General features: G+C 46.0%; 2 protein-coding genes across 4 annotated transcripts in view; one reads left to right on the top strand and one right to left on the bottom strand.

Moving 5' to 3' along the window:
- The window catches only part of LOC126284252 (somatomedin-B and thrombospondin type-1 domain-containing protein), a 1,271,181-nt gene that overhangs the window by 985,727 nt on the left and 271,727 nt on the right, over positions 1–13,727 (bottom strand). The window lies entirely within an intron of this gene.
- Positions 1–13,727, top strand: part of LOC126284253 (uncharacterized) — a 103,889-nt gene that overhangs the window by 88,082 nt on the left and 2,080 nt on the right. For all 3 annotated transcript variants that reach the window (XM_049983054.1, XM_049983052.1, XM_049983053.1), the window contains exon 4: positions 982–1,138. In XM_049983054.1, coding sequence (XP_049839011.1) covers positions 982–1,138 — 157 coding nt within the window. The remainder of the gene's footprint in view (positions 1–981; positions 1,139–13,727) is intronic.

Genomic DNA, 13,727 nt, shown 5'->3' on the forward strand with positions numbered 1-13,727 from the left:
TCAAATTGTAAATTTTCACAATCATCACGTGTGGGCTGACGAGAATCCGGGCGCAATTGTGCAACCACGTCATCATCACAGATTTTCTGTGAACGTTTGGACAGGCATTGTTGGTGATGTCTTGATTGGGCCCCATGTTCTTCCACCTACGCTCAATGGAGCACGTTATCATGATTTCATCCGGGATTACCTGTGCTCCTAGAACATGTGGTTCGTGCACGATGGAGCTCCTGCACATTTGAGTCGAAGTGTTCGTACGCGTCTCAACAACAGATTCGGTGACCGATGGATTGGTAGAGGCGGACCAATTCCATGGCCTCCACGCCCTCCTGACCTCAGCCCTCTTGACTTTCATTTATGGGGGCATTTGAAAGCTCTTGTCTACGCAACTCCGGTACCAAATGTAGAGACTCTTCGTGCTCGAATTGTGGACGGCTGTGATACAATACTCCATTCTGCAGGGCTGCATCAGCGCATCAGGGATTCCAATCGACGGAGGGTGGATGCATGTATCCTCGCTAACGGAGGACATTTTGAACATTTCCTGTAACAAAGTGTTTGAAATCACGCTGGTACGTTCTGTTGCTGTGTGCTTCCATTCCATGATTAATGTGATTTGAAGAGAAGTAATAAAATGAGCTCTAAGGTGGAAAGTAAGCGTTTCCGGACACATGCCCATCTAGCATATCTTCTTTCTTTGTGTGTGAAGAATATTTCCTGAAAGTTTGCCCGTACCTTTTTGTAACAACCTGTATACTTTCAGTACTGCGTCATGTACCCACAACACTACCGCACTTCATTCCATCTCAGGGTGGGGAGTACTCACAATGTTATGGCTAATCAGCGTACTCAGGCTACTGGAAATGAAGCGGGTCAGATGATGCTTTTAATAAGAAACATTTTGTCTCTTACATATTTACGTACACCACGCGAAGATATTCAACATTTAAAGATTTTTATTTCCATTTCGTGCTTTCGCAGGGACTGTGGGATTTGCTGCGCATAGTGGCGCCCTACTACATGGTCTCACAGTTAATACAGCTAGCGGCACCGATCCGATACATCGTCGTAAAAGCGAAGGAAGGAGGCCTCGAAGCTCTCAAGAACCTCCATGCGTACCTCGCCGTAGCCTCCATATGTAAGTCTACATGCATCTAGTGTCTGAATATCTATAAACTGAACGATATTATAAGCACCCCAGCCTAAAAACTGAATCAGACCTAAGGCTAATCGTGCGGATTTCGTGAAACACTGGCCTTATTTTATGTATGTAGACTGAAGCGGCGAGTGAAAATTTGTACCAAGGCCCCGAATCGAACCCAGGTCTCCTGCTCACTGGGCAGGTACGTTAGCCACTAAGCCAGCCCTGGCACAGCGGTTCACAAAAATGCACAGATTACACTGGCATGCCTCTCTGCTCGATGCAAATTCTCACTGCCTCCCCAGTCTACTTTAAATACCCCCTTAACGCATGAACAGAGACCAGTAAAATCTGAAATTGTGTCATTATATTTATACCACAGCCAATAGCCTTGATAATGACCTCAGTTCACCTGGGAATAGTGTCCACAACTTTCTTTTGTTATACCACATGCATATGAACAAGTTATCTATAATTTGATGACACAGAGCTACCAAACAGTAGGGATGTTGACTGCTAGGTTTTACACACTGTTCCTAACAGCCCCACACATTTTTTGGTGTCCTATTAAGAGAGCGCGATTTAACGGGCCAGTCTAGGTGCGGTAGTGCGTCGGAGGTCCCTCAGCCCTACATGTGCAGCTGTTTCCCAACGTCACAGCGCACTTTCTGAGCAGGAGGAAGAGGAACAAGCAGAAACTGCGAACGCGCCGTATTTATATGTCAATGCAGTCCCATTGCAAATGACTTGGTTCAATATTTTACATTTCTCAACAACACAGATCATAAAAAAAACAATTTTAGCTATCATTTAATTATTTTTGAAGCGATGACGACACGGTTTTTATCCAGTACAAACTGTCAACAGGCTGACAGATGCAGACTATTTCACAGCTTTCCCTGTCGCTGCATCTGCCAATCTCGTCTATCAATCCTAAATGGTAGGTATAACAGTTTCATCAGTGATGCTCAAGATACGGGAGAACGTGTTTCGTAAGTAACTTGTTTCAAGAATGAATTACATTTCCTTAAGATTCTTTCTTCGAATGCCACTCAGGCATCGGCTTTTCTTTTAATACTGTCAGTCTTTTTCACGATCCATCAGTCTTCTGCAGGTCTTACTGCAGTTCGCAGCAGCCATTTGATGTTGCCACCTTCTTACAAGCAACCACATTAGCTGCGCAAAACACACGGAATTACCGACATCTTCCACTACATTATATACATATTTTAAACGGATCGGTCCTATTGCAATTCCTTGGGACACTCGTGAAATACCCTCTACATCGGTCGATATTGTTCCGTTAAGATCGACATGCTGAGATCTATATACAAGTATTTCTTGAATTCAGTGACAAATCTGGTACGACATACCGTTAATCTCTCTACTTTTTAACCAAACGGCAGTTCGGCAGTTTGTCAAATGGCTTCCTGAAGTCAAGGAACAGAGCATCCATCTGCGGGCCAGTGTCTACAGTGCAGCGGATCTCATGGAGAAACAGAGCGAGCTGAGTTTCGCAAGATCTCCTTTGTTTGCGAACTCCTTGTTAATTTTTGTAGAGGACACTTATATTCTCCAAACGTCTTAATTCTACAACAGACTGAGGTAAGGGATGTAGCCCTATAGTTAACTGCATATATGCTACAACGCTTCTTGAAAGCGATAACGAGCTGCCCTCTTTTTTTCCCCAGTTGCTCGGTACCCTTCCTTGCGCCAGCTCGAAGGGGAGCTAGTTCTTCCGCTTAACCTTCCTTGCTTTGTATTGTAGTGTATGTTAACCAGGGCCTAGAAACGACGGAGCGGCTCCGTCCCCGCCGCAGCCGCAGTGGTTCATAACCTCACGACGACCACCGCAGTCCACTTCACCCCTCCGCCGCCCCACGCCGAACCCAGGGTTACTGTGCGGTTCGGCCCCCGGGTGGGGCGGGTTAACCTCTCTTACAGGTATCTTAGTATCTTACCCGGTCCTGATGGATTTCCACCGCTGAGCAAATGATGTTGGTTTTCTGTTTTACGATCAGCTACCTCGCTCTCTGCCATTTCGACATAAGTGCGATGACCGAAAGGAGACACCGTGTTACGATCTTCCGAGGTGGAACAGTTTCGGTATCGAAATCAGTACTTTAGCTTTGTCTCTGTCATCTATCTCTTCGGTGCCAATATGGTCCCTGAATGATGGAATTTCGATTCGCTTAGTGATTTTTACCTAGAATCAAACATTCTTAGTGTTATTAGTTAGACCAATTGACAAAATTTTACTTTAAAAAATCACTGGGCGCTTCTCTCGTTGCTCTCATTTTCGCTTCACTGAGCTTTTGTTTGTCAGCTAGGTTTTGGATTGTCTTAAATCTGTGATGAAGCTTTCATCGTTTACTTAGCGGTTTGCAATACGGCTATTAAAGCACGATGCGTCTATACCATCTCACTTAACCTTGGTGGAACATACTTGTCCAAGCTGTATTGGACGATGTGCTCCACATCTTCGGCTTAAGATCTGAATATTTGAAGTCAGCCACACAGTTACTCTTAATTGTTCAACAATTCGTCCTGCTAAACAAAAATATTTTCGTACAGGGTGACAGTTATTGAGCTATATCAAGAAACGTGAATTACTTACAAACTACGGCGTGCTGACACTTTATTCAACACGTAAACGTCACTACCAATATTCAGATTCAGGTTATGACACGATCCATACGCCTGCCATCATTGGTGATGATGTGACACAGACGAATAGCCAAATTCTGAGTGCCCCGCTGAAGTATCGGAAGATCTGTGATGTCGATGACCTCTTGAATGGCTTTCAGCCCAGCATTGGTTTAGGGGCTATTGCTGTACACCTTGTCTTTAATATAGCCCCACAAAACGGAGTCGCTAGTGTTCTGATCCGGAGAATATGACAGCCAATCGAGGCCCATGCCAGTGGGCCCTTGGTACCCCAGAGCCACAACGTGGTCCCCAAAGTGCTCCTCCGGGAAATCAAACACTCTCCTGCTTTGATGGGGTCGAACTAGGTCTTGCATGAACCACATTTTATTGAAACAAGAGTCACTTTGGATGATGGAAATGAAATCATCATCCGAAAACTTCACGTACCGTTCGGTAGTCACCGTGCCGTCAAGGAATATCGCACCGATTATTCCGTGGCTCGACATTGCACTCCAGTCACACGTTGAGAATGAAGAGACTTCTCGATCGCTAAATGTGGATCCTCAGTCCCTCAAATACGCCAATTTTGCTGACTTACGAACCCATCCAAAAGAAAGTGGGTTTCGTCGCTAAACCAAACACTAATCCGCATACTCACTTCCATCATTTCCCGCAGCCAACTACGCCGTTTGAACGCCCTAACGCAAACCTTTCAGCAGTTATGACGATTTTATTTCACATGGTTCAGTAATTGTCACCCTGTATCTTTGTTGACTTTCCTTGTAACACACATAGGCACTGACGCAATCACAGCCTGGTGATCACTATTACTCTCTTCTACATTACTGATTCGGAAGAGTCAAGTCTGTTCGTTTCTAGGTGGACAAGACGTTACTCCCAAGGGTTGGGTCTGTATAACCACGTACTCTAAGTGATTTTCGGACTGGACACACAGAAATCCCTGTCCCAGGCACCAGTCGCATTGCTCTCCTATTCTATAGCTGACACGCTGAACACTGCAATTTTTACAACAGTGAGAGCAGGGAATTTATTCAGGAAGCTCTGAAGGTTCTGTCTGAAGTGATTATGATGCATTTGTTCGTAGGTACACTCGACTCTTGCATCATTACATGGTCTTGTGGACTCGTGTTGCGAAATACTTTTGTCCGTTTTCGTCCGCAAACTACACTCCTGGAAATGGAAAAAAGAACACATTGACACCGGTGTGTCAGACCCACCATACTTGCTCCGGACACTGCGAGAGGGCTGTACAAGCAATGATCACACGCACGGCACAGCGGACACACCAGGAACCGCGGTGTTGGCCGTCGAATGGCGCTAGCTGCGCAGCATTTGTGCACCGCCGCCGTCAGTGTCAGCCAGTTTGCCGTGGCATACGGAGCTCCATCGCAGTCTTTAACACTGGTAGCATGCCGCGACAGCGTGGACGTGAACCGTATGTGCAGTTGACGGACTTTGAGCGAGGGCGTATAGTGGGCATGCGGGAGGCCGGGTGGACGTACCGCCGAATTGCTCAACACATGGGGCGTGAGGTCTCCACAGTACATCGATGTTGTCGCCAGTGGTCGGCGGAAGGTGCACGTGCCCGTCGACCTGGGACCGGACCGCAGCGACGCACGGATGCACACCAAGACCGTAGGATCCTACGCAGTGCCGTAGGGGACCGCACCGCCACTTCCCAGCAAGTTAGGGACACTGTCGCTCCTGGGGTATCGGCGAGGACCATTCGCAACCGTCTCCATGAAGCTGGGCTACGGTCCTGCACACCGTTAGGCCGTCTTCCGCTCACGCCCAAACATTGTGCAGCCCGCCTCCAGTGGTGTCGCGACAGGCGTGAATGGAGGGACGAATGGAGACGTGTCGTCTTCAGCGATGAGAGTCGCTTCTGCCTTGGTGCCAATGATGGTCGTATGCGTGTTTGGCGCCGTGCAGGTGAGCACTACAATCAGGACTGCATACGACCGAGGCACACAGGGCCAACACCAGGCATCATGGTGTGGGGAGCGATCTCCTACACTGGCCGTACACCTCTGGTGATCGTCGAGGGGACACTGAATAGTGCACGGTACATCCAAACCGTCATCGAACCCATCGTTCTACCATTCCTAGACCGGCAAGGGAACTTGCTGTTCCAACAGGACAATGCACGTCCGCATGTATCCCGTGCCACCCAACGTGCTCTAGAAGGTGTAAGTCAACTACCCTGGCCAGCAAGATCTCCGGATCTGTCCCCCATTGAGCATGTTTGGGACTGGATGAAGCGTCGTCTCACGCGGTCTGCACGTCCAGCACGAACGCTGGTCCAAGTGAGGCGCCAGGTGGAAATGGCATGGCAAGCCGTTCCACAGGACTACATCCAGCATCTCTACGATCGTCTCCATGGGAGAATAGCAACCTGCATTGCTGCGAAAGGTGGATATACATTGTACTAGGGCCGACATTGTGCATGCTCTGTTGCCTGTGTCTACGTGCCTGTGGTTCTGTCAGTGTGATCATGTGATGTATCTGACCCCAGGAATGTGTCAATAAAGTTTCCCCTTCCTGGGACAATGAATTCACGGTGTTCTTATTTCAATTTCCAGGAATGTATATTCAGAGAAATACCGCCATCATCATCGAGATTCTTTATTCTAGAACATGCAATAATACCATCGTTACGAAGCATCACGAAAAACGTTGTTAAATGTATACTGTTTACTTCCGGGTACAGTATTGTGTGAATAGCTTTTAATACTGTACTTTTTGCTTTGGAATCTTTTCATGATTTATAACCTAGCTGGCTTTTCTCTGGAATGCAGTGCATCATATGCAAGGTCGTACAATAATTCACAAACGAACGCTGCACTACTCTATGGGTTGCCAGGTTGCGTCATTGCAGTTTGTAAGTTCGCAATTTCATACCGGCTGCTATTAAGAAATACGAAAATGTGAATTTACAAACTGCAATGACGCATGCTGACAACCTTTGTTCCAGCAGCACCATGGGGTAGCGCAGCGTTCGTTTGTGAATTATTGTACGAGCATCAGTGTAGCCACAGCTGCTGAAGGGACTCGCCTGCAGTTTGTCACTTTAACCCAGTTTCTTTTTCTCAGGTACTTTTGATACGAAGTGAATTAAAACTGTATATGTTACTCCGCAAACTATTGTTTACTAACTTATTCCAAGTTTTTTGCGTAAATTTTAGTGCAAATCTTTTGTGTGAGGCTCTGGCAGTTCGGCGCGAGAGCGCTACAGAGACGTTCAACTAACTCCAAGTGCAGACGCAACAATACAGGTGTGTCATGGAGAGGTACAGAACCGATATTTCGAGAGAGTACTTTCGGGAAGAGTCTGACAAAATCATGGAGAGGTACAGAACCGATATTTCGAGAGAGTGATGCGAATACATAGAAAGATAGGTCCCTTATCATTTAGCTACAAAATAGCAGGTCAGCAACTGGAAGCAGTTAATTCCATAAATTATCTGGGAGTACGCATTAGGAGTGATTTAAAATGGAATGATCATATAAAGTTGATCGTCGGTAAAGCAGATGCCAGACTGAGATTCATTGGAAGAATCCTAAGGAAATGCAATCCGACAACAAAGGAAGTAGGTTACAGTACGCTTGTTCGCCCAATGCTTGAATACTGCTCAGCAGTGTGGGATCCGCACCAGGTAGGGTTGATAGAAGAGATAGAGAAGATCCAACGGAGAGCAGCGCGCTTCGTTACAGGATCATTTAGTAATTGCGAAAGCGTTACGGAGATGATAGATAAACTCCAGTGGAAGACTCTGCAGGAGAGACGCTCAGTAGCTCGGTACGGGCTTTTGTTGAAGTTTCGAGAACATACCTTCACCGAAGAGTCAAGCAGTATATTGCTCCCTCCTACGTATATCTCGCGAAGAGACCATGAGGATAAAATCAGAGAGATTAGAGCCCACACAGAAGCATACCGACAGTCCTTCTTTCCACGTACAATACGAGACTGGAATAGAAGGGAGAACCGATAGAGGTACTCAGGGTACCCTCCGCCACACACCGTCAGGTGGCTTGCGGAGTACGGATGTAGATGTAGTAGATGTACTTTCGGGAAGAGTCTGACAAAATATTACTTTCTCCCACATACATCTCGCGAATGGACCACGACGAGAAAACTGCAGAAACTAGAGTTAACACGGTACCTTACCGGCCATCATTCTTCCCATGCACCATTCGCGAGTGGATTAGGAAAGGGAGAATCTGTTAGTGGTACCATAAATACCCTCCGCCAATCACCAAAAGTTGGTTTGAGGAGTATTGATGTGAATTTACGAGGGTGAGCCAAATGAAAACCTTAAATACTTTTTAAATATTATTTATTCTGTAGAAGTGGTACAAAGCTGTATCACTTTTCAACATAATCTCCCCCACGCTCAATGCAAGTCCTCCAGCGCTTAAAAAGTGCATCAATTCCTTCAGAAAAAAATTCTTTTGGTAGTCCGCGCAACCACTCATGCAACGCGTGGCGTACCTCTTCATCAGAACGGAACTTCTTTCCTTCCATTGCGTCTTTGAGTGGTCCAAACATATGGAAATCACGAGGGGCAAGGGCTGGTGAGTATGGTGGATGAGGAAGTGGTTGGTAGAAGTGAACCCAGGTTTCGTCCTCAGTAACTTTTCTTGCAAGGAAGCCATCACCTTCTCATTCAAAGCGCCGAAGAAGTTCTTCACAAGCATCAAAACGTCGTACTCTCATTTCAGGAGTCAGCTGCCGTGGCATCCATCTTGCAGATACTTTGTGATAGACCTACCTATAAATCAATAAATTTCATTAAAATGTATAAACAACAACTCAAAGGAACAACTGTCAACTCTGTTAATGAAGCACGTGAGATAGTATTTTAGAAAATGCATAGTCCTACCTCTGGTTCTTCAATTGGAGTCAGACATTTTGCCTTGTTGTCTGTCTTTCTCCTCCGCTTGCATTTGTTCCCATAATCTGTTAAGACAGGTAGAGCAAGAAGTTCATTCACCTCTGAACGACTTTCTGAATCATTTAATGCTGGCTCCAGATTCTCTTCTGCAGGTTTTTCTGTCAGCTTTGATATTGCTATTGCCTCATCAGTCACAGCGGCAGGATTAAATGGAGATATCCCAGTCTTCCTAAAAGCTGATATGATGGTCTCAGGACTGAAAGCACTGTAGGAAGCAAGTTTCAACAATTTGTGGAAATCATATCTGTTGGGTCTGAGACCTGAATTCTTGACCATGTAGCCATTTAAAGATTTTCCCCGTGATCTTTTAAGTTGTCTATATACCCCTACATCCAATGGTTGCAGAATGTCAGTAGTGTGAGAAGGAAATTTCAGAAGAAAGATCTGGTTCTTCCTGGCCAGATCAATGACCTCCTCCGAGATATGGGATCCATTAGAATCCTTTACTAAAATTATAGGTTTTGCAGGAGGTATACATTGTATGAAATGATTGAACCGTTACAGAAAAAGTTCTCCATTTATCCACCCTTTTGGTGATAGTTTCACAATGGAGCCAGAAATTACGTCTTTCAAAAGATTTTCTGACATTCGAACACCCTTAAATAGTACCATAGGTGGTATCCAGTGACCACTAGCATTGACACAGGCAAGCAATGTGTGATTTTCATCTCGATCAGCATATGTTCTGCTATATACATACTTTTTGCCAATTGTTGTAACGATCTTGGATGTTTTCACCACATATGAGAGCCCTGTCTCATCTCTTCCGTACTAGATTCGGACGATCTTGAACTCTTAGATCTGTGAGTAACGCTTCTAATTTTTGATAAAAGTAATTATTGACCTATTTCTCAGTGAAGATCAATAAGCAGCTACATTTCCAGGCACTCTTAAGGTAAGCCCATAACGTGTTTTAAAATCTTTCCACCAACTGCCCCTTGCAGCTTGTTCTTCTTGATTGAAGGGATTTTTCATACCAGTTGCTGTAGCTAGCTTATATGCCAGTTTTCGAATCTGAATAAAAGTCAATCCGAATCCTAATTCCTGCATGGAAAGTGTGTAATTGCATATTCTTTGTTCCATTTGTACAGGTAAAGGAAACGGTTTCAGGAAGGCCTATAAATTCACCTTCAGTCCTGCTAAGAAAGTCTTTCAGGGTAGACCGTAGCACAACACATTGCTTTGATGCCTTGTAAATTGAGTACTTCTCATCTTTTACCAACCTTGCTGCTCTAATAATATTTTGGTTGGCATATTTGCGATACTTTGAGAGGCGTCTAACATGCAGAAGAAATAAAGTGGTTAAGTTCGTGATAGCTTGGTTAATTCGTGACATGTAAATTTAATATATAATCTGGTTTAAAATGAAGTGCTCTATCTATACCACGGACCTGCTATTACAAATAATTAAATATCCAATTTTAAATGCATTTATTACCCAGTAATTGTGAAGACTGTCTAGGGTGGCGCAAGATGGCAGTTGAAGTGCTAAGATTTTTACTAGCGCAGCTAACGCTATGACGTTTAAACTAACGAAAGCAAAAACCCAAACCTTAATCAGAAAAATTGATTTATATCACACAAACAACTGTGCAAAATCAAAAAAAGTTACGTTGTTAATATGAGGAGTAACCGGCACTTTGAAAATACGTGGGATTCTGCAGCGCGAAAGCGGAAGACAACTTCCCCCAACGGAAGAAAACTCTCTGGGCTGCCAAGGCCGCTGGTACTGCGGCGTCAAATGCTGCAGAGGTAGGGGACATGTGCAGCTGTATGTGGGTAAGCGACTGGTTGATAAATCCGTGAAGAGGAATCAACAAAGAATGACGAAATAAGCAATTCCACGAACTTACCAAGGATTACCCTACTGATACTGCGACGGTGTGTGTGCATCTGCACTACGCTGCCACCTACAGGCCATTGTGCGCGCTGTTTGTAGCACTCTTACCAACTTACAGGATAAGGGCGCGAAATTTCGATTTATTATTGCAAATTTAAGGTTTTCATTTAACTCACCCTCGTGGATGTGTTATTACAAATATGATTTTGGTGGGTGCTAGGGTTTAACGTAATCATTCATGTACTCAAGTTAGTTGGTCGGCTTTTAGTGGTTGTAAGAACATAGAACGTAACTTATAACCTTGGTAGTACTTCAAAACATTACGCCACATTTCTACAATGACGTGTGTTTTTACGGTGATTCAATATGGCTGACTGATGTATTCACATCACTTCACTCCAGTGACTTCCTTCAGCAGTGGATTGTTACATGACCGTCAGGTACGTTCTACACCAGGTAACGCGTTCCAAAGGTAGAAGATTGCTCTTCTAAGGTGAAGAGACTAATATTTTTTACATTGTGTTGCATATCAGGGTGTGACTCCAAGGGAACGTTATGACACCTTCAGGCTGCATTCAAGGTCGGGACTCGCAGAAGGGCCCTTGCCCTAGTCGGAAACTTCAGCCAGTGCTATTCAGGCAGAAGTCACAACCTGCAGCAATATTTCTATTAATGCATACCCCATGACCTAGTTTCCAAATTTACCACCTTGATGTGTAAGAACGGATGTGAAATATGAATGGCTTAGCCATGGTCAAATAGATGAATGCATAATGACTCTCTTATTCTGCAAAAGGTCCGCGGCTCGTGGTCTTGCGGTGGCGTCCTCGCTTCCCGGCTGGGTCGGGGATTTTCTCTGCCTCGAGATGACTGGGTGTTGTATGTCTTTCATCATCATTTCATCCTCATTCACTCGGAAGTCGCCGTGGTGGCGTTAAAGAACTTGTGGAGCCGCGGCCGAACCGCCCCGCGAGGGGCTCCCGGCCACCAGTGCCATGCGCTCATTACATTACATTCTGCAAAAGGAATAATCTGTGCTTTAACAACACTTCCTGGCAGATGTAACTGAACGCCCATTCAGGAACTGAAAAAGAACTTCTTGCTTTCGCGACTGCTTTCCGATCAATTCATCCACAAGAGCGCTTTTCGCCACTGAATTTATAGCTGCAATTAATTATTCTGCACCCGTGGTCTAGGGCTATACCCGATTCACACGCCGGGCGAGATGGTTATACCTGTTCCCGTCTCTATCGTTACGCTGCGAAAGGTTCCTTGTTTGTCCTCAAATGGTTCAAATGGCTCTGAGCATTATGGGACTTAACATCTATGGTCATCAATCCCCTGTTTGTCCTCAGTGGCGTGAGAGTCGTTATGAGCGTCACAATTGTTTGTCTCTCGGCGTCTCGTGTTTGTGATTCCATTTTGACGCGGCGGTGTCTAGCACCGTGATGTCGTCCACGGTTCCCAGGACATTCCACTCACAGGTACCGTCAGGGGAATGGGGTCCCGCAGGGCTCAGTATTGAGAGTCTTTATTTTTAGTGGCCATTAGCGGTCTAGCAGCAGCTGTGGGTCCACCCGTCTCCCGTTTCTGTATGCAAAAGACTTTTGCATTTCCTACTGCTCTTCCAGTACTGGTTTTTCTGAGTGGGAGTCATCCATAAGGTGCAGTCATGGGCTCTAACCCGCAGCTTCCAGTCGCGAAGTCGTGCGTCATGCAGTTTTGCCGGAGTCACACCATTCATCCGGAACCATAATTTCACCTTGATGACGCTCCACTCACTGTAGTGGAAACATATCGGTTATTAGGACTGGTGTTCGCCACCCGATCGACTTGGCTTCCTCATCTTCGTCAACTCAAGCGAAAGTGCTGGCAGCACCTTAATGCCTTCTGTTGCCTCAGCAACACCAACTGAGGTTCACATCGCTCTTCACTCCTGCGGCTATAAAAAACACTTCTTCAGTCCCGCCTTGACCATGGGAGTCTCGTTCATGGTTTGGTGGCGCCCTCAGCGTTGCGATTCCTAATCCCAGTGCACCACTGTGGGGTTCGACAAGCAACAGGATCTTTTAGGACGAGTCTGGTGATCGGCATACTGACGGAGGCTGGAGTCCCTCCATTGCAGGTAAGGCGCCGACAATTGCTCGCCGGTTAACTCGCGCACAATCGTAGCTCTCCTGAGCATCCAAGTTACCACCTTCTTTTCCCAACCACGGCAGCTTATCCCCCGCATCGGCGGCTCGGGTCAGGGATTATCATCACTGTTTGCGTCCAATGCCTTCCTTTATCACCTCAGCACCGGGTCCATTCACGAACACCTCCATGGTGTATACCTAGGCCGCAGCTTCGGCTCGACTTTTCGCATGGCCCTAAGAACACAGCTCCTCCTAAGGCTCTTCGCTATTACTTTCTCTCGATTCCTGACGCGTCGCAGGACTCTGAAGTAGTCTACACCGGCGGATATAACGTTGATGGTCAAATTGGCTTCACCTATGCTCATGCAGGACGTACTGAACAGCGCTCCTTGCTGGATGGCTGCAGTTTTGACACTACAGAAGCTGGTGGCCATATCCCATGCTTTTGAGAATATCCAATCCTAGCCCAGTGTGTCCTTACTTGCCTGTATTGACTCTTGAGCAGCTTACAGGCTACTGACCAGTGCTACCCTAGCCATACTTTGGCAGCAACCATCCAGAAGTCTATCTATGCCCTGGAATGGTCCAGTTGTTCAGTGGTGTTTCTTTGGACCCTGGGACATATTGGAATCCCAGGAAATGAGCTTGCTCACAAGCTGACCAGGCTACTCGGAAACAGTTTCTGGAGATGACCATCCCTGAAACTGACATGCACTCGATATTACCCCACAACGTTTTTCAAATTTGGGATATGGAGTGGCATAATATAGGTATGCCCAATAAACTGCATACCATAAAGGTGACTATGGGTGTGTGGAAGTCGTCTCACAGTGACTCGGTGGTCCTCTGCTAACGCCGCCTCAGCCATGCTTGGATAATCTACGGCTACCTCCTCTACCGTGAAGAACCGCGGCAGCCGGTTGATGGTGGCCCTCATTCTGTTGCAGTGTCCTATTTTGGCTGCTCTGTGACGGAATCTTCACTTA

This window comes from Schistocerca gregaria, chromosome 8 (genome assembly GCF_023897955.1).
Source record: "Schistocerca gregaria isolate iqSchGreg1 chromosome 8, iqSchGreg1.2, whole genome shotgun sequence".
In the NCBI taxonomy this organism is placed as follows: Eukaryota; Metazoa; Arthropoda; class Insecta; order Orthoptera; family Acrididae; genus Schistocerca; species Schistocerca gregaria.